General features: G+C 37.5%; 1 protein-coding gene across 4 annotated transcripts in view; it reads right to left on the reverse strand.

Annotated features, from left to right (window-relative positions):
- LOC103133844 (RNA-binding motif, single-stranded-interacting protein 3) overlaps positions 1-22,544 on the reverse strand; it is a 139,929-nt gene that overhangs the window by 68,109 nt on the left and 49,276 nt on the right. For all 4 annotated transcript variants that reach the window (XM_007546064.2, XM_007545986.2, XM_007545902.2 and 1 more), the window contains one exon: positions 20,436-20,494. In XM_007546064.2, coding sequence (XP_007546126.1) covers positions 20,436-20,494 — 59 coding nt within the window. The remainder of the gene's footprint in view (positions 1-20,435; positions 20,495-22,544) is intronic.

Genomic DNA, 22,544 nt, shown 5'->3' on the forward strand with positions numbered 1-22,544 from the left:
AATCATTGTCTGATAATTCAAAATATGTCTGCTTGATCTCATCTCAGTTAGAATTTCAGTTTCACCGATACTAAAAGACGTATCTCTCTAAAGGAGGCAGGGTAGAAGTGAATAGCTTTAAAACTGAGGTGTTTAGCATTGAGTATTCCTTGAATAACCTGAATGCGGTAACTACAGCGGGTGAGCCGTTCCTTTTTCATTAGTCAGAACTGAAGGTGCCGGTAGACTGGAAAAATCACAGCAGTGATTACAACACACGAACTTCACGGCCATGAAACTAGACGCTGCAGATTTAATCTGCAGCGTAACCAGGAACCACTTCTGGGAGCAGGTCTGTTTACAGTGATATACCAATATCAAATGCCTTCTCTGTATTACAGTTCCAGAAAATTGAATCCATGTCTCAGGCGTCTGGTACATGCTCCCTAAATAAAATATTGAGTCACTGTAGATGTTGGCATGTAATCTAGTTTCACCCTGAAGGTTTTAAGTTATTCTAAAGACATCTGAGGGTGGCTGCGCTTTTTACAGCACTTGATCTAGTTGGGTCGGACACAAAATGTTACACATAAACCCAAGTGATATTAATATTTCTTATGAGGAAATTTAATGTCTAAGTGTCCGTCTCCCTGACATGTTTGGTGGCGCTAAATAGCCTTGAACCGAGTTAACCGCTAGCTCAAAGTCTATTCATCAATTTCTTATGAAAAGGTTTTTGTCTGTGGCTTTATTGAGGTCGTGGGTCAAGTGTCAGAAACAGAACAGACCCGAGGAGCCGCTGGAGATTCATTGTCTTGCTCAAGGCCCTTTAATCCAGACGGACACTTGCTAAATCTGGGAGCAGATGCTCATCTTCTGTGATGATTGACAGCTCCGCGAATCTGAACTCAACATGCAGATCCAATGAAAAAAAGTGCACTAACCCTTACATACTTCTTCTGGTTTTCCCGAGTTACCCTTTCCTGAGAGCACACAATATGAAGTATGCCTTAAAATACTGTTGATTAAAAGATGAAAAAGAAGCTGTCCCAAGCAAAATGGAAAAGCAATGAGCCTCAAAACCTATCGAGTGGTTGTGCCAAACTATCATTACCCATTTACAATAACAATGTAACTTTTACGCCACTTTGGGTGGATTTTGTCCAACTCTTCTTTGCAAAATTGCTTTAATTTGTTCACAGTGGAAGGTTTACAAACTCTAACTATTTAAGGTCATGCCAAAGCATTAATCAGATTGAAGGTTTGATTAAATTTCCTTTTCCCTGGTAGAGAGCAAACTTCCTGGTTCCAACATGGTGTTGAGACCGTGAAGCAGCACCACGGCCCTAAGAGTATATACTATTACATACTCTTAGGTTTAACTGTATGCATGAAGCATTTAACCAAAAACATGTGCTACGTTAATTTTACACCACATCTAACCGGACACACACATTCCTGAAGATTTTTCTGTAGTCTTGTAAGTCTATATGTCATATTTGAAATCTTTCACCCTACTTTGTTTTATTAGATGTGATCCATTAACGTGATTGCTTATATGAACATTTTTGGAAGACATTGTGGCTGTGTGTGACCTGTGAAATTAATTAAACAATGTACTAAATTAAAATTATAATTTAGATTTAACAATGGAGATATTTTATTCAAACAGAGTTGGTCATTTTACAGTAGCTTTTTTTAACGTTATTTAATGAAATCATTTTATGAAAACTACATTTTGCATTTATTCACATTATCATTGATTTTAGTGCTTCTCTCATAATCTAAATCATGACATTGTTGTAAGAAAAAAAAAAAAAGAAATACTGTATTCTACACATCAAAATATACCCTCCTAACTCATCTCACGTAGTTTTCCATGCAAGAAGACCCGACAGACTGACAGACGGACACACAAACATCACTATAGGTCCCATGCAATCTCCTGAGCCTTCAGATTTCCTGGCCTGGGCACAAAGGCACAGGCCAACCAAGTAGAGAAGGAGACAGTCGGGGACAAGCAGAGAGCAAGATGTGGGCAGGAGACACTGAGAGGGAGGCTGCTTGTCTCTGGGAAATGGAAATCCTTTCGTATCTAAAGTGGTTTCCTCTCCCTCCCTCCATCCTGCGCTCTGTGCCCGCTCGCTCCATCACAGCTCCCCACGCTGCTAACAAGAAAACTGTCACTGCAAAGTTGCTGCAAACCACAAGGAAAGTGTAAGAAAGTCTTCACAAAATTGTTTTTTTTTGTTTTGTTTTTAGCAAACACTGCTGCTTGCCTAATTAAAAACCATTTTTATTGTTTGTTTACTTTTATTCTTTTGCCAGCAGAAGTAATGCCTCGACAGTGCTTCCATAAGAAGTCTCACTTTTCATGAAGGAAATAATGAATCGACTCAGTTCGGATCTGAAAAATGCTTTCAAATGACGGGAGCAGCGACATGTGAGGGGATCATCCGGGCCAGATGGCTTGATTTCATTACCTCTGTGTCTCCAAAACAAAACCCACCCTCTGTTTCCTCCCTCACCAGCCTTCCTGAAAAGATGAGACTGTCTGCTAAATCATCAGTTTCAAAGGGTCGCCTTCCTTTTCTGTCAGCCTCAGGTTATTTTTACCCCCTCCTGCCGCCACTCGCTACATCCGCCCATCCATCCCTCTCTTTCCAAGAGAGCTCTCCGAGCCAATTTGTACGCTCTTAGTCACGCTAAGCAATTATCTTGTCCCCACTGAATGCCTTTGCAATCAAACCAACACTTATCCGGTTGTACAGCACTCTAATGGCCAACTGATAATGAAACTCCTTCATTGTGAGTTAACAACTGGCTAAGAGATGTATGAAGTCCACACCATGAGCGGTGAAATTGCTTAAGAGAGTTACAGTCTGAAAAATGCGCCTATGTTGCTTCTGCCGCAGCTGTTAGATTCTATCTAAGTGGAGCATGGAAATATAATTAAAAGTGCAGCTTGATCTTATGCGGTAACATTTCACCACTTTCCTAAAATAATGGCAAAAGTCAATTTTGTTTTGACAAAATCACTTTTGGCCATTATTTTTAGGAATGTGATGTTTTGTTTTTTGTGGGGGGGCACGGGGGGGGTTGTCATTTCTTAAAATGCATGGAGAGTACAGTAAGGGTACAATGCCAAAATAATGTCTGGTCTTGAGATAAGTGATATAGTGCTAAAAAATATCTTCAGCTATTATTGCTTTAGAAAAAAATATATATATATTTTTAATATTTTGATTAGTTCGGCATGTTTGATAAGTCACATTTTTAAGAATCCGACTTCATTAGAAAAGTAATTTCAATAATGCTTCAAGATAAAAAAGAAAACTAAACATACACATTTTCCTCAGTTTTAAACTATTTTACGAAAACTGTATTAATTTGTTAGTTTTTAATATTTTTGTTAGCTGGATGCTTTACACTTTGATCAGTTGTAATCTTGAAACCAGGAATAAAATTAAGCAAGAATAAAAACCACCACTGTGCAGATGACTCCAATTGTCAGGAAAACACAACATAATAGCTTCATTAAGTTTTCTATTTAAACCTTTGCTTGAATAATTACAAAATACTTTCATAGTGCTTGGGAAAAAAAATCGAAAGCACACCATGTACCATTATTATTTTTAAATAGAAGTGTCCAATGCATTGTCTATTTTCCTTTAATAAAATAACTCAAATGAAACAATTTAATTCCTTTTCTACCGTTTTGGGAACACTCTGGCCCTTCTCTAAATACTTTAAGTTGTGACAGAAACAAAGATAACGATGACTTATGAGAGGAAACAATTTCAGGCAGTGGACAGTCTTCTCAGGAACGGATGTCTAGTTTCCCATGAGGTCACACGATGAAATGTTCAGAAAAATGACCAAACAACAGAGCTGCACTCAGGACCCCACCCTACTTACGAAGGCTGTGAAAAAACAGTAAGGGGGAGAAATGTCTTAAAGGAAGGGCGTAAGCATATTAAACAGCATATATTCAACAGCATAAATACGATTTTAGTTGTTGCTGGTGGCTTTTAATAGGATGGCAGTGTAAAGCTTCTTTTCTCTATGTGAAATTTTCTTTGCAAACTTGCAAAAAGGACCAAACCACAAGAGGTTTGGAACAACATTGTTTGGACAGATGAGGACAAAACTGAGAAGTTAGGCGCTGATTCACTGTACCGCGTTTTCAAAACAACATCGAAACCATTCAAACTAGCTGTCGGGAACGATGCTGCAGGGGTTTTTGATTTGGACTTGTTTCACAACCACATGATTGAGAATCATGCACCCACAGAGCTGAATGTGGACTCCAACTGTGTACCTGACTAATCCTAAGTTAAATTTGAGACCTTCTGGCTGACAGCTAAAGTTTGGCTGAAGCTGGATTAGGTGACTGGAGTATTAAAACCCCTTCACAGTCATTTAAGTGTGATAAGCTCATGAAGAGGGGGAGTACTATTTCCCTTGGTGTAGTTCTAGAAGTTGGTGAATGTGAACTTTGAATTTCTTTTGTTTTTACAGTTTGGATCTCAGGGCCGGCACGAAGCTATCAAAACTTGATATCCCGCCACGTTTCGGTTAGGAAAATAATCTCACAAAAAACACATAATTTAGACCAAAATGCATCTGGGTTTTGCTTATATTTTTCAGAATTTAATGTAATGCAATCATAAACAAATACTTCCAAGAATGTACAGAAGTGCGTAACTAAGGAAACCGTGAATGGAAAAAGATACAAAATTGTGAAACGCAACTGAAGTGGAAAATATAATTAGATGAGAAAATTAGTAGTAAAAGCAAGTGATAATCATCTGTGGGTTTTATAGGACTCTGCTCCCCATTTTGGTCCAAATTGGAATGATTTCACAAAAGGCTTCACTGTAACCACAAAACCCATTTTAATTTGATTTGAAGGAAAGATTTGCAAGATCATCCAAACAAAAAGACTGAGCACTTTAAATGAAGTAGGAAAATGCTTAGCAAAAGTCAATAAGACAATTGTCGTTTTTTTTAACCAAGTGCTCTTGGCTAAGAAAAATAAAAATGACTGCAGACAATGACTGAGTCAAAGAAACAATAATACTGGAAAGTTACGTGGAAGAAAAACATGTAGCTGAAAAAGATACGCAGGCTGCAGCTAATAAAAGTCTTGTGCTAAGCCACTCCTGAATAATGTCATAAAAGCCTTTACTTACGAGAAAATGGATTGGGGAGTTGCTATGGGCCTAGTAGTCTCTTTTCAGATGAAAGTAGGTTTTGTATCTCATTTGGAAAGTAAAGTTTCAAAATTTGAAAGAAGAGTAAGCATGTACAGAATAAATTATGTGTATTTTATGATGTCCAAACTTTACAACATTTTAGAGCGCTTCATGCTTTCTTTTGTTGACAAGCTTCATAGCAATGCTAAATTTCCTTAGCACCTCCTTAAAAGTAGTGGCACAGACTGATCTAATCTATGGCATGACGCAGTAACTCATGAAAACGACCAACTACAGAATGTAAATACATTTTAGCACCAACAGTCATCTGAAGTAACAGGAAAACACGCAACATTCAAAATCTATCACATTGCCTATTATAGGTGATAAGCAACTAAGTTCCAGTTTTNAGTTTTCTTTTCGGCTGATGAAAGCATTACAACATGTGTGTGAGAGCAGCTCTTCTCAAAAAGTTATCAAACAGTTTGTGCATGAACAACAGAATATGGAAAAAAAAGAATGCTAAGTGATTAGATGCTAACTTGTAAAATAAATCATGACTTTTACATACACTCACTCACACACACCCCCACCCACAAGAATACAATTCATCTTTTCCACTTGCACCAGTTCTGGGTGCCTAAGAAGAAACTCGGTCTCCTTTTTTGGGGGTGTTCTTACAGTACAAACAGCGTGGACAAATTTAGACGCATGGTCAAATGTGTTCACGTATCCAAATAGTTGCCAGAGGACGGGTATATTTATGTAGGAGGGGATTTAAGACCCATCTTGGGTCTTATGATTAAGGACCCTTAATACTAGAAACACTGAAGAGGTTTAATAACACTGACAAGAAATTTAGAACGCATAGCATTTTATGACTATAAGCAAATAGCAGCTCTTTAATCTTTTAAGCAGTGCAATGCGTGCAGCAGTAAAACAACAAAATCAAAGAAGGAAAGGCAAAAGCAATTAGGAAATAGCAAAAGAAACAGAGACATGCAAATGTTAACAGCAGAAGCTATTTACAAATTAAAGAAAAACACTGTAAAAAATAAATCACCTAAAATTATATAAGTAACAGAAAGATTCCACTTTTTTTTATTCAACTAATAATTCATTTTCATATTTCTGCATAAGCTTGAGCACTACATTGCACAACCGTCCATGTTGTAATTTTCCCACTTTCTTAGATCAATTATACAAGACTCTGTTTTTTTTCTTTTTTTTGCTATGTGTGAGATATTGAGTCTCTAGGTCACTATAAACATAGGCACATTCATTCAGGTATCAGGTGTCTATGTTTGAGAGGACCAAGCCATTTTTCTCCTGTGCTATGCTGTCATGATGGAGTCCTTGGAGAATGTTTTAATGTAAGAAAATGTCTGTAGAGCTGCAAATATTCTGTAAGCAACGAAGCATCTTGAAGCATGTTTGAATTACTGTTTTTTTGAGACAAGCAGCAGGATGTAAGCCACATTGATAACGAGGGTTTAAGTGTGGGCTTAACCTCTACAAATCTGACAGTTTGATCCTCCTATCATAACCTACAAATCATTACACCAATATAATTTAATATGCGTCTGCTTCATCTTCCTGCCACATTTGTCCAGTCTATTTGGAGGTCGATCTAAACGAGGAAAGAACTTTTCATAAGTTAAGTAAGAAAAATAAAATAAAATCTTGCACTTTATATCCTGTCATTTGTCTTTTAAAATCTGAAACTTTTTTTTCAAAGATGGATCTGCTTACCTAAATGTTGTCAGTACACAACCAATTCCAACAAGGAACACGTCATGATATCCTGACACTTTAAGATCTAAGAAAAAGAAGAACTCTTAAATTTAACTGGAGAATAAATAAAACATATTTGTGCTAAATATGAATGTATCCACATCCATATGTGGATACATTCATATCCACATGTGAATGTATATGGGAACAAGACAGAAACGGCCTCCTTAGTGAAATGACGGTTAAAAACAGCAACAAAAATGTGCTTTACTCTCGATTTGAAACTGAATCAGTTGTTTAAATTTGGATAAAACTGTCAATAAACTATCTGCACATTCTTCAGTGAAAACTACCTCAAGATGACCTCCCGTCTTTTAGAGCCTCAAAGTCTTCCCAGTTCCAGCACAACCTTTACAGTCCAGAGATTTCTCTCAGAAGCAGAACCTCCTGAGACTGAGAATGAACCTTTGGCTCAGGTTCAGCATTTCCAGTCGCAAAGTCGAAAATATCGAACCAACCCAGAACTAAAAGAACTTCAGGGAATGTTTGTATCGGAGCAAGTTGTTTTACAGTCTTCCTGATTGTATTTGCAGTTTTCACAAATCTCATCCTTTGTCCACTTTGAATATCTTGAACAAGTGAGGAAGACGCTTACTGACTTATGTCAAAAATTAAATGGCTGATCAGTTGTTGTTTTGTTTAGCTTATTTGGCTTTCAATCATTTTTCATTGCTTATAAAAAAACAGAAATTCTGCTGTCAGACACATTTCTGGTCGTGAAAAACATGAGACATCATGAGTAAAGTAAAGGAGCGCCATCCATCACCTCTATTAGGATAAACCTGTTTTAAAATGACAAGCTGCAATTAGAACAGATATGAAGACATCCGACCCATGCAGATAACCCGACTAATTAACAAGTTACTAATAATAATAATTAAATAAATAGCTAAAGATTGTAGATAGTATTAATTTGGCTGTACTAATCATTTAGCAGGTCTGTGAATCATTTTGGTTTTCTGTTTTAAATAAAAACAGGTACAACGAGTTCATGGCAGGCATTTTTTTTTAGATTTTGTGGTGAAAGGGATGTTTTTTATTAGTAACTTGACAGGAAGAAGAGCAGAAAGAGAGGCCAAAGACATGCAGTAAAGAGCCCACTTCTGTAGCAGTACATTGATTAAGCACTACAACCTGATTGTGGTGGACCTGCTCTGACACAGTGCCACACAATACCCAGCTAAAGTTTTTTAATTTTTTTTCTCAACATTTCCCAAAGCAACAGCATTTTTGCTCTCACAATCTCACATCAGACTATGTCTAATGAAGACAATTTAAAGAAAATAATAAGCATTTTTCTCCCCAGTTTAATTAAAATCAAGATTCAGCGAAACCCAATTAGCGCACCAACACAAAATGCTACACGCTGGAGCCGCATTTGAGTCAGCTAGCTGCACACTGCAACAAAACTAGGTGGGAAATGAGTGGCTTTCTCCATAATTAGCTCATGACACAGTAAGAAGTATGTGTAATTTCATTTGGAATTGACTTTTCGCCCTCTATTCCATCTCTCTGGAAAGCCTAATCCCTGAGGCGTTGTAGGGGTCTTCTTCCTAGAACACCCGCTAAACACATCACAACCCCTCTGCTGCTAATGCTCGCGCTCCGAAATCCGTTAGGAACAAAATGAGAGATGGGAGGCTAATGAAAAGAGGTTTAATGGAAGGAAATGGCAAAGGTGGCCTAGAGGTTTGCTGCTGTTTAATTCAGTGGGATGCTCCGGCTGCCTGAAGACTGGCCCATCTTAATTGTACTCTTCTGCCTCAGAAAGGGAAGTATGCGGCAATAAAGTTACAGACAATTTACGCTGAATTTAATTTTCTTGGATTACCCAACCTCTTCCAGTGTCTATTGAAACTTCCTTCAGGTGGTGATATAAAAACCATCAGCCATCATGCTTTCTGAAGGAACGTCCCATTTATCAGTGTCATATTTTAACCACTTCCTAAATTGGGTGCCGGTGGATAATGAGAGGAGTGTTATAAATGCAAGGGATAATGCTAGAACATGGAAATCATCCATATTATCACGACATCAATACATTGTTTCCACTTATGTACAGCTGCTCTGCGTTACTACTAGATGTTTTGGGGAAAAAACCGTCGTTAAAAAAACTTCTATAGTTCCTTTCATTTTTTTTTTTGTTTTAATGTAGCAACAATTTGAATTCTTAAAAGTCACCCCTAAAAGAAAAAAAAAATAATTTTAACACCACACATTTATGTTTATTGGTAAACATCTCTCTATCCATTTCTTAGCTATACTTTTTTCCTTCACTCTTTAGAAACTCACAAAATGTGACCGTGGCCTCAGCCACTACTACTGCACAGCTAATTGCTGTCTGAAAATCCTAAGCTTTGTATTTTGAAGCTATCATCGTAGACCTGGGAGGCAGATTTGACCACAGCTATGCAGGTGTTTGACAGATTAAAAAAAACAAAAAAAAAACGAAAGTTTAGGACCCAATATTTCTTTAATAACTGGATGATTTTCAAGTGGACCATAACGATTAGAAGGAGTGAGAGAGTCTTGCTAATGACACCATAATGACTTGTGGGTAAAATTCATCACCTTTGAGGGTGTCATTAAAGAATCTGACATTGCTCAATAGGAGTTTATTTGAAAAGTGCTTTATATCTGTTGCTCAGCGGCCATCAGACGGGACGCAGTTCCACCACTTTTGAGATTTAGTAAGTTTGCTTAAGACTTATGTGCAAAGAATAATAAAGTTGCAATCCTGTCTTCTCACCTCTGTTTAATGTTTACATGACACACATGAGATTAAAGAAGCAGAGATCCACCATCAAGTTGGGAGAATCTGCCAACACAACAACCATTAGTCTCCCACAAATTGGATCTTCACAGAAAAGTAGCAAGAAGAGAGTCTGTTACTGAAGACACCACTCCCATTTTGAAAAAAGTTGGCAACAGCGTCATGCTGTGGAGATGTTCTTCTTTCATGGCATGAATACAATTGCTAATTTGGGGCAATATTTAAAAACTGATATTCACAAATACTCTTCATCCAATGTGAGAACAAACTTGTTTTTGTTGTTGTTTTTCATTTTTCTTCATAAACGGGCACAACTTTGTGCTTCTCTTCCGAATAAAATACATGATTTTGGTTTTAATTTCACAAAATGCAGAAAGGTTCAAGAGGCATGCAAATTCTGTTTTAATTTATAATTAAAACTGAAGAAATAGGAATACTATATCGGAGAAAAAAAATAAAGAGACTATAGGATGAAGGATGGCTTCCAATTTTACTGTCTTGTAAAATTCTTGAATAATGTCAAAAAGAAAATATACATTACGAAATTCACCAGTTGCACAGTATGCTATTTAACTCAATGGGAATGGCACCAGTCAGTCCAATATAAGTAACCATTACATACAGTAAGCCCAAAAATCACTGTAGAAATGTTTATCCTCTATTGTGTATTTTAGGTAGTCTTCTACATCCATAAACACAAACCCAGAAGTTCATCAGACCAGAGGGAGCGAGTGAGATGAACCTTACCTTCGCCATCTGTGCCTGGACTCCACTGGCTTTGAGCGAGGCCACAGCCTTCTGGGCTGCCGCAGGGCTGTCAAAATCCACAAAGCCATAGCCTGCACACAGAAAACCAAACAAGAGAGGTAAGAATGAAAAAGAAAACAAAAAAATGAAACAAGTGATGGGAAAAGAAAGTAGTCTTAGGACCAAACAGAACAAAAAGAACGAAAACAAAAAGCTGGGATCAGAGAGAATTCTCAAATATGTTGGCAAGCAAGTGCAATTCTGCTCAGGAAAGAGATCCTATTTTGTCTTCAGCAAGTTGTAAAATGTTTTAATGTGTCAAAATCTAGTCAAGTCACATATTTCATGAAAACTTCAAAACTGGCTGATTTAGATTTTAGCCTAGGATGTTTGATTGGGGATTCAATTTTCAGCAAGTTTCTGTTTTTTGGGGGGGAGTTGTACGGCCTTATCAATGTTTAGCTATATGATTTACATTTTGTCATTTGATAACATCAGTATCAGACTGCGTTTCATGGAATGCCGCTCTATTTCTGCACTTCATATATTTCCTGTTTTTTGTTTCTTTTTTAAACAGAGTGCATTATTTATTTATTTATTTATTTATTTAGTCTCTGTTAGTGTCCGTGCATCTGTTAGAGCGCTGGGGCCCGGGGGACATGGGTTGGGCCCTACAGGAAGATCTGGAGGACAAAAGGTCCGAACGCACTCATAAATCTCCACTTTCAGAAATAGTGCATGTCCTAGATTTACTAGGTCACATGGCTGAAAGCTGGGAGGAGATGTCAACAAACAGACAGGCCGTCCTCAGTCTCTCTGAAACCAAACGGACAGATTGCATGCGCTTGTGTGTTGAAAATGTGAGCAAATTACGAGAAACTTATGCCCCACGGATGAGGGCAAAACATCAACACTCGAAAAGAACAATAACTGACTGGGCTGAGTCCTAAAACAAGTATGCAAACCTGATGTTTACAGTATAACTTGCTACAATTTTTAATAAAAAATGTACTTAGAATGAGGGATTCACTCTTGCACATTCACCCATAGACAAACATTTCACTCGCAACATCTGCTCCCATCTTTCTTTCCTTCTTCCTTCTCCCAAATTTGGAGCCGCACTCTGTTTTGCTGATAAGCAGCAGATTTTTTTTTTCTTCTTTTTTTTAATTGTTCAAAGGCAGCAAGCTGCTTTCACAGCAAGATCTGCCCTGCGCACGCAAATATTTATACGCTGGCTAATGAGAAAACCAGAATTTTGCCAAAATAGGGTTACGCAACCTCAGAAAAGAGTATACATAAACATACAAAATGCATATGCAATTTACTCTGACTTGTAAAGACAAGCACAAATACAAAGATAATAAGGGAAGCAAGATTTTTAAAAATATGGTCTATGTGCACAAGAATTACAATGCTGCTTATTTATCAATTTTAGTGCAAGAAGAGACAAATGCCCATCTTACGAAGATATCAATGCATACAGTATTTATCACCTTGATAAAATGTCCTTATTTTATTCCGCCAGATTTAGAAAATGTTGGCATTTGTTACTCTGACGGATAAGTTACTGTTTAAACACAGAGAATTGATTGATTCATCACATAATATGCATGCCAGGCTGATTTATTCCTGTGTAGCCTGGATAATGATCTCTGCTTGAAAATCGGCGAAATGTATATGCCTGAATGATTAAAAAATAATGGCTAATTAAAAATTTAGAGCAGGAAAGCTTTAAAGTTTCTATTAAAACAAAAACAGACACAATTCAATAAATAGCTGTTTACAAGTCTGCAAAACCTTTAAACCTCTTTTCTAAATAATCCGTTCATCCGGTGTCTATGCCTGCTTGTCCTTGAAGGATAAGATGGTGTCCGTCTCTAGAGGTCAAAAGGTGAGAGGTCGGGTACAATCTGGACAGGCCGCCAGTCTGTCACTGGGCAGCATAGAAACACAAATACCCATATAAGAACACATAAGGTTCTTATATGGGTAAAACACACTGGGATATGAAGTTCCTGCTGAAAGGCAACAGTGTTGCTAACTGAGCCAATGTGGGTCTCCACTTTCTAATTAGGCGCAGCTTAATTAATATACAAGTACTGAGAAATCTGCTGTTGAGCAGAATCAGACCATTTTACACACAAAATGAGTTTTTAAGAATAAATTAGGTGTTGAAAAATAAAGTAAGAAAAGGTGCAACAAACTTCTCGGAACAAAACTGTACTTTGAATGAATGTCAGCAATTTATTCATACAGAGCTATGAGACTCCATCAGAAAACAGGAAGCTAAAAGGACCAACGGTAACAATGCTCTGTTTTATTCTTTTGACGAGTCAAGTTCTGTTACTGAGAACCCTGAATTTGGATATGTTGGCCGAGTTTTGACGATCTCAAAATTAAGGTAAAGATCTGACGCAACCATGGTAACGCAAACGGCTTGCATCGAATAAGCGTGGTAACCACAGTAACTAATAATATAAGATGCTGAAGATAGTTTAAAGCTACAGAGCCAACTCACACAGTGTGACGTCGCCGCTAATGACTGATTGATTATTCATGATGTGGAGGCTGTCTAATATTTATATGGATTGTTCCATAACCTGAGGGATTGCATGATATTTGTTGATGAGGCTTGGTGAGCCAGGTCTGTAACTTTCAGTTGTTTATGAGAAAAGGTTGTTTTTGTTTTTTTTTAATAAAGCATGCATGCATATTTTAAATCACAGATAATTTCATTTTAAATTAACAGAGAAAGCAGAAGAATGAATTTTGCTGCTGATTATAGTTCCTGAAAAAAAAATGCAAATTGACAGATAAAATATATAAAAAATATTTATTCAGCTCAGTACATCTCTACTTATTATCATCATCAGCATTTTTAAGTTAGGTATGAATAGTTCATGTCAGCTGTTTGAGTTAGGTTGTCCTAGAGTCATTTAAAAAAAAAAAATAAAAAATTCACAAGTCAACTATTTATATAGTGCCATAACATATTTTGCAGATAGATGAACTGCATTTTTGATTTTAAGAGCCCTCAATTTTTGCAGTCATTTTTTTCCTCTGGATTTACACCTGAAACATTGATATATAAAGTGAATGCAGTAAACTGCTTTTAAATAAGTTCAAAGCCATTTTGTTGCATTAGCTCAGAGTAAAAAAAAAAGCTTTTTAACAAGGCAGTAAAACTAATGAGAAACTAATCAGTAGTATTAACACACAATAACAGATATGGAAAATTTATGACTCAGATAAACATAGGAAAGTCCACAACATAATCCTGAAATACAACTTTTACACTCTGTTTCACTGAACCTTGAGTTGCAGCTGGCCAGAGCAAAATCATTGTCTGATAATTCAAAATATGTCTGCTTGATCTCATCTCAGTTAGAATTTCAGTTTCACCGATACTAAAAGACGTATCTCTCTAAAGGAGGCAGGGTAGAAGTGAATAGCTTTAAAACTGAGGTGTTTAGCATTGAGTATTCCTTGAATAACCTGAATGCGGTAACTACAGCGGGTGAGCCGTTCCTTTTTCATTAGTCAGAACTGAAGGTGCCGGTAGACTGGAAAAATCACAGCAGTGATTACAACACACGAACTTCACGGCCATGAAACTAGACGCTGCAGATTTAATCTGCAGCGTAACCAGGAACCACTTCTGGGAGCAGGTCTGTTTACAGTGATATACCAATATCAAATGCCTTCTCTGTATTACAGTTCCAGAAAATTGAATCCATGTCTCAGGCGTCTGGTACATGCTCCCTAAATAAAATATTGAGTCACTGTAGATGTTGGCATGTAATCTAGTTTCACCCTGAAGGTTTTAAGTTATTCTAAAGACATCTGAGGGTGGCTGCGCTTTTTACAGCACTTGATCTAGTTGGGTCGGACACAAAATGTTACACATAAACCCAAGTGATATTAATATTTCTTATGAGGAAATTTAATGTCTAAGTGTCCGTCTCCCTGACATGTTTGGTGGCGCTAAATAGCCTTGAACCGAGTTAACCGCTAGCTCAAAGTCTATTCATCAATTTCTTATGAAAAGGTTTTTGTCTGTGGCTTTATTGAGGTCGTGGGTCAAGTGTCAGAAACAGAACAGACCCGAGGAGCCGCTGGAGATTCATTGTCTTGCTCAAGGCCCTTTAATCCAGACGGACACTTGCTAAATCTGGGAGCAGATGCTCATCTTCTGTGATGATTGACAGCTCCGCGAATCTGAACTCAACATGCAGATCCAATGAAAAAAAGTGCACTAACCCTTACATACTTCTTCTGGTTTTCCCGAGTTACCCTTTCCTGAGAGCACACAATATGAAGTATGCCTTAAAATACTGTTGATTAAAAGATGAAAAAGAAGCTGTCCCAAGCAAAATGGAAAAGCAATGAGCCTCAAAACCTATCGAGTGGTTGTGCCAAACTATCATTACCCATTTACAATAACAATGTAACTTTTACGCCACTTTGGGTGGATTTTGTCCAACTCTTCTTTGCAAAATTGCTTTAATTTGTTCACAGTGGAAGGTTTACAAACTCTAACTATTTAAGGTCATGCCAAAGCATTAATCAGATTGAAGGTTTGATTAAATTTCCTTTTCCCTGGTAGAGAGCAAACTTCCTGGTTCCAACATGGTGTTGAGACCGTGAAGCAGCACCACGGCCCTAAGAGTATATACTATTACATACTCTTAGGTTTAACTGTATGCATGAAGCATTTAACCAAAAACATGTGCTACGTTAATTTTACACCACATCTAACCGGACACACACATTCCTGAAGATTTTTCTGTAGTCTTGTAAGTCTATATGTCATATTTGAAATCTTTCACCCTACTTTGTTTTATTAGATGTGATCCATTAACGTGATTGCTTATATGAACATTTTTGGAAGACATTGTGGCTGTGTGTGACCTGTGAAATTAATTAAACAATGTACTAAATTAAAATTATAATTTAGATTTAACAATGGAGATATTTTATTCAAACAGAGTTGGTCATTTTACAGTAGCTTTTTTTAACGTTATTTAATGAAATCATTTTATGAAAACTACATTTTACATTTATTCACATTATCATTGATTTTAGTGCTTTTCTCATAATCTAAATCATGACATTGTTGTAAGAAAAAAAAAAAGAAATACTGTATTCTACACATCAAAATATACCCTCCTAACTCATCTCACGTAGTTTTCCATGCAAGAAGACCCGACAGACTGACAGACGGACACACAAACATCACTATAGGTCCCATGCAATCTCCTGAGCCTTCAGATTTCCTGGCCTGGGCACAAAGGCACAGGCCAACCAAGTAGAGAAGGAGACAGTCGGGGACAAGCAGAGAGCAAGATGTGGGCAGGAGACACTGAGAGGGAGGCTGCTTGTCTCTGGGAAATGGAAATCCTTTCGTATCTAAAGTGGTTTCCTCTCCCTCCCTCCATCCTGCGCTCTGTGCCCGCTCGCTCCATCACAGCTCCCCACGCTGCTAACAAGAAAACTGTCACTGCAAAGTTGCTGCAAACCACAAGGAAAGTGTAAGAAAGTCTTCACAAAATTGTTTTTTTTTGTTTTGTTTTTAGCAAACACTGCTGCTTGCCTAATTAAAAACCATTTTTATTGTTTGTTTACTTTTATTCTTTTGCCAGCAGAAGTAATGCCTCGACAGTGCTTCCATAAGAAGTCTCACTTTTCATGAAGGAAATAATGAATCGACTCAGTTCGGATCTGAAAAATGCTTTCAAATGACGGGAGCAGCGACATGTGAGGGGATCATCCGGGCCAGATGGCTTGATTTCATTACCTCTGTGTCTCCAAAACAAAACCCACCCTCTGTTTCCTCCCTCACCAGCCTTCCTGAAAAGATGAGACTGTCTGCTAAATCATCAGTTTCAAAGGGTCGCCTTCCTTTTCTGTCAGCCTCAGGTTATTTTTACCCCCTCCTGCCGCCACTCGCTACATCCGCCCATCCATCCCTCTCTTTCCAAGAGAGCTCTCCGAGCCAATTTGTACGCTCTTAGTCACGCTAAGCAATTATCTTGTCCCCACTGAATGCCTTTGCAATCAAACCAACACTTATCCGGTTGTACAGCACTCTAATGGCCAACTGATAATGAAACTCCTTCATTGTGAGTTAACAACTGGCTAAGAGATGTATGAAGTCCACACCATGAGCGGTGAAATTGCTTAAGAGAGTTACAGTCTGAAAAATGCGCCTATGTTGCTTCTGCCGCAGCTGTTAGATTCTATCTAAGTGGAGCATGGAAATATAATTAAAAGTGCAGCTTGATCTTATGCGGTAACATTTCACCACTTTCCTAAAATAATGGCAAAAGTCAATTTTGTTTTGACAAAATCACTTTTGGCCATTATTTTTAGGAATGTGATGTTTTGTTTTTTGTGGGGGGGCACGGGGGGGGTTGTCATTTCTTAAAATGCATGGAGAGTACAGTAAGGGTACAATGCCAAAATAATGTCTGGTCTTGAGATAAGTGATATAGTGCTAAAAAATATCTTCAGCTATTATTGCTTTAGAAAAAAATATATATATATTTTTAATATTTTGATTAGTTCGGCATGTTTGATAAGTCACATTTTTAAGAATCCGACTTCATTAGAAAAGTAATTTCAATAATGCTTCAAGATAAAAAAGAAAACTAAACATACACATTTTCCTCAGTTTTAAACTATTTTACAAAAACTGTATTAATTTGTTAGTTTTTAATATTTTTGTTAGCTGGATGCTTTACACTTTGATCAGTTGTAATCTTGAAATAAGGAATAAAATTAAGCAAGAATAAAAACCACCACTGTTCCCAAGACCATCCATAAATTAACTTGCAGATGACTCCAATTGTCAGGAAAACACAACATAATAGCTTCATTAAGTTTTCTATTTAAACCTTTGCTTGAATAATTACAAAATACTTTCATAGTGCTTGGGAAAATAAATCGAAAACACACTATGTACCATTATTATTTTTAAATAGAAGTGTCCAATGCATTGTCTATTTTCCTTTAATAAAATAACTCAAATGAAACAATTTAATTCCTTTTCTCCCGTTGTGGGAACACTCTGGTCCTTCTCTAAATACTTTAAGTTGTGACAGAAACAAAGATAACGATGACTTATGAGAGGAAACAATTTCAGGCAGTGGACAGTCTTCTCAGGAACGGATGTCTAGTTTCCCATGAGGTCACACGATGAAATGTTCAGAAAAATGACCAAACAACAGAGCTGCACTCAGGACCCCACCCTACTTACGAAGGCTGTGAAAAAACAGTAAGGGGGAGAAATGTCTTAAAGGAAGGGCGTAAGCATATTAAACGGCATATATTCAACAGCAAATTTACAATTTTAGTTGTTGCTGGTGGCTTTTAATAGGATGGCAGTGTAAAGCTTCTTTTCTCTATGTGAAATTTTCTTTGCAAACTTGCAAAAAGGAGCAAACCACAAGAGGTTTGGAACAACATTGTTTGGACAGATGAGGACAAAACTGAGAAGTTAGGCGCTGATTCACTGTACCGCGTTTTCAAAACAACATCGAAACCATTCAAACTAGCTGTCGGGAACGATGCTGCAGGGGTTTTTGATTTGGACTTGTTTCACAACCACATGATTGAGAATCATGCAGCCACAGAGCTGAATATGGACTCCACTGTGTACCTGACTAATCCTAAGTTAAATTTGAGACCTTCTGGCTGACAGCTAAAGTTTGGCTGAAGCTGGATTAGGTGACTGGAGTATTAAAACCCCTTCACAGTCATTTAAGTGTGATAAGCTCATGAAGAGGGGGAGTACTATTTCCCTTGGTGTAGTTCTAGAAGTTGGTGAATGTGAACTTTGAATTTCTTTTGTTTTTACAGTTTGGATCTCAGGGCCGGCACGAAGCTATCAAAACTTGATATCCCGCCACGTTTCGGTTAGGAAAATAATCTCACAAAAAACACATAATTTAGACCAAAATGCATCTGGGTTTTGCTTATATTTTTCAGAATTTAATGTAATGCAATCATAAACAAATACTTCCAAGAATGTACAGAAGTGCGTAACTAAGGAAACCGTGAATGGAAAAAGATACAAAATTGTGAAACGCAACTGAAGTGGAAAATATAATTAGATGAGAAAATTAGTAGTAAAAGCAAGTGATAATCATCTGTGGGTTTTATAGGACTCTGCTCCCCATTTTGGTCCAAATTGGAATGATTTCACAAAAGGCTTCACTGTAACCACAAAACCCATTTTAATGTGATTTGAAGGAAAGATTTGCAAGATCATCCAAACAAAAAGACTGAGCACTTTAAATGAAGTAGGAAAATGCTTAGCAAAAGTCAATAAGACAATTGTCGTTTTTTTTAACCAAGTGCTCTTGGCTAAGAAAAATAAAAATGACTGCAGACAATGACTGAGTCAAAGAAACAATAATACTGGAAAGTTACGTGGAAGAAAAACATGTAGCTGAAAAAGATACGCAGGCTGCAGCTAATAAAAGTCTTGTGCTAAGCCACTCCTGAATAATGTCATAAAAGCCTTTACTTACGAGAAAATGGATTGGGGAGTTGCTATGGGCCTAGTAGTCTCTTTTCAGATGAAAGTAGGTTTTGTATCTCATTTGGACAGTAAAGTTTCAAAATTTGAAAGAAGAGTAAGCATGTACAGAATAAATTATGTGTATTTTATGATGTCCAAACTTTACAACATTTTAGAGCGCTTCATGCTTTCTTTTGTTGACAAGCTTCATAGCAATGCTAAATTTCCTTAGCACCTCCTTAAAAGTAGTGGCACAGACTGATCTAATCTATGGCATGACGCAGTAACTCATGAAAACGACCAACTACAGAATGTAAATACATTTTAGCACCGACAGTCATCTGAAGTAACAGGAAAACACGCAACATTCAAAATCTATCACATTGCCTATTATAGGTGATAAGCAACTAAGTTCCAGTTTTAAAATGAATTAACTAAAAAAAAAACAATTTTAAACCTTTTTTTTGTTGTTATTTTCCAAAAGGCATCTGTATGTCCACATGGCACTGACAACTTTTAATTACTTATACTAAATGTGGAATGATAAGAGAGGTGTAAAGATACCACTTGCACATTTGGGAATCACCAAAAGTGTAAGAATTTAGAGTTTTAGAAATGCCGTCAGAGCCAATTACAGAGGGATTTCCTGTCGCCGAAACCGAACACTCTGATTACAGGGCATCCGTGATGTTGTCCTAAAGCATATTGATGCACCTCTGAGAACAGCCCCAGTAGATGAGCTGTAATCATGGTGAACACACGCTCACGGGTGCCTCTTCAAACGCAGATGACAACAATCCCTCTGATTAGTGCTTTGTTCAGACCACTTTAACAATCAGACAGACGCTTCTCAATAGACACTCACTGACCATTGAAAACACATTGTGGCTATTTTATGTCCTTCATTTTGATTTGGCCTGTGACAACAATGCCCACATCTTCCTTTCAAACGCTGCTTAACTTTGAGCATCATCAGGCAGCGGACTAGAAATCACACACTGGCTTTAATCAAGTAATATGCTCTTAGTCCATTGTTTAGATTAGTGGGTAACATGGATTCTATGGCAGTCAGCACTGCTGTGCTGGAAATCTAATACAATCCTAACTTTTCCTCAAACAAAACTTGAATACAACCACGCACTTTTTTTTTTTTTTTTTTTAAAAGCAATAACTTTTAGGCCGTGATTGATTAAGGGATGCAAAAAGTGCAAAAGGAAGGGATTAATGAAAAAAAAAAACCTTCCCAGCAAAACACATTGATTAGTCTGCCTTTAAGCCGCCAAAGAACCTGCATTTTTATTGATTTTTTTTTTTTTTTTAACAGACTCAAATTCCGTATCAGGATTCAGGTTTTTCAGGTCTATTCAAGGCTACAAATAATGCTCACTCCAAAATCAGTCTACTGATGCTCACTCACCTTTGCACTGATTAGTGTTTTTGTCCAAGATGGCCTTTGTTGACACAATCTTCCCATATCTATAAAAGAGAAAGAAAGACTTGTGAAACATTTTTGATCAACTTCCTAGCCTCCTTAAAACTCTAGTAATCAGGGAAGACCTGATTTAATTCCAAGTATATATATATATATCCACTGCTGTTGTGGATAATGGTGGCAAAACAGTTTCATAGGTCTTGCACATTGTTTTGTTGATCTCATATTTTTTTTTTTCTTTTGCCTAGCAGTCACTCGTTACAATGAATGTCACAGTGAAATTCAGATTGCATTGGATGCTGCAACTTTCTCTCCGTGTGCTTGATGTAACCTGCTCTGTGTGCTGCCTTCACATTACCCCAAACAGCTTGCAGTTTAAGGGAGAGCTGCGTAGAGCACAGGCAGAACGCTAGTAAATAAACTTTCTGTCAGTCAAATTAAAATTCAAATTTATGAAGAAGGAAAGCTGGTGTTTTTGTCTATTTTACTTTCACACATTTGACTTTTGATGCCTGAATTTATGTCAGGTTAAACAAAGCTTGGGGGATGCTTCTGCAGAGTCTATTGGAATTTTGGTAAATTCCTCCCGTGTCAACTTTGCAGGTTTACTTGTTACAGGCAGGAGTGAGATAAGGGCTTTGTAGCATCCACTCCAAAACATTGACTTTGGTGTCCTTAAGTAACTTTCTAACTAATCTGGATGTTCTTACAGCCAATGTCTGTTTGGAAGAATTATTTGTGTCCAAAGCATTAGATTTATAGCTGTTAACTTTGCATTTTCATATTACCATTTGACCACAATCCACCGCAGTCACAGAGTTAGAGAGTCCAAAACATCCATTAGTGAGTTAGAGTTTCCTCAGCTTAACGCAGGAAAGGTTTAGCAAATAAAAATACATTTGGTAATTCTGATTTACCTAAAAAAAGAAAACATGTCATCCAATATAATGTCTCACAGTGACAATACAAAGCTGTGCCTATAAATGAATGGTTTCCAACTGCATACGCTGCTGTTCTTGAACTTTCAGAACAAGTAGACTTCACAACTTTGACAGCGCTGGTTAATAAATGACTATAATAACCAGACCTTTATGAACTGATCCCCAGAAGGTCCATAAGGTGATTGGACAACCTCTTTGCTTCTTCCTGTCTGTTCTCTCCGCTAGTTTTTATGTCAAGGCAGCCATCCTCTCTTTATTTGACACCTCCAACACTATCGTTTTTGCTTATTTTCCCCTTGTCCCAGCTGCTCTCGAGCTCTCGAGTCTCAGGGCCTGAAGAAGTTAACAGTGTTTCCTATCAAACCAGTCTTTCAGTAGTAAGGGAAGGGGTAAGAAAAAATAAATAAATTAAAGCCCCAAACTGAAGGAGGTAAGAAGACGTGGGATAACAAAGAAGTGAAGGTGGGGGTTGGAAAAATAGTAAGACAGAATACTTGGATCACTGAGATCAGCTGGGATCACTTTCTTGCTTTGTGGATGAGACATTCTTAATTAATGTGTTCACAAAACTGCCCAATGAGTGAGTAGTCGGCTGTCAAGCAGCCTGAGAGCTGCTGGCTGACTGATGGCTCCAGGTGAGAGAGGGAACTATATTCCCTCTTTGCTTTTATAGAAAGAAAAAAAAAAGCGGTGCAGATAGAAAGGATTCGATAAAGATACAACATAGGAGGCTCAGAGCAGAGCAGCTGGGGGAAAAAAAAAAAAAAGCAAGGAAGGGGAGTGAAAGACTGATGAATGAGGAATAGGGAAGGAGAGTAGTCAGTCAAATCATTAAATGAGATACTAAAGGCGAGGAGGAAGTGCAATAGTCAGGGAGAGATGGAGAGATAGCAAGAGGTGTTTAATAAAAAAGAGATCATTTAGTTGTCACCACCAAGAGATTCTCTGTCAGCCGACGGCTTCTGACAGTGAGAGGAATTTAGACTAGCTGCCTGACAGCCTCGCATCAAACCTACTGGGACAGGAGACTTTCCAGATAAAGAAAGAATAAAAGCTCTAAAAGGCTTTAATCAGACGCAACATGACAGATGAGAAGCTTATAATCTCGAAATTGGCAGACAAAAAAAAAAAAAAAAAAAAAAAAAAAAAAAAA

The sequence above is a fragment of the Poecilia formosa genome, unplaced genomic scaffold, assembly GCF_000485575.1.
Source record: "Poecilia formosa unplaced genomic scaffold, Poecilia_formosa-5.1.2 Scaffold0, whole genome shotgun sequence".
NCBI lineage: Eukaryota > Metazoa > Chordata > Actinopteri > Cyprinodontiformes > Poeciliidae > Poecilia > Poecilia formosa.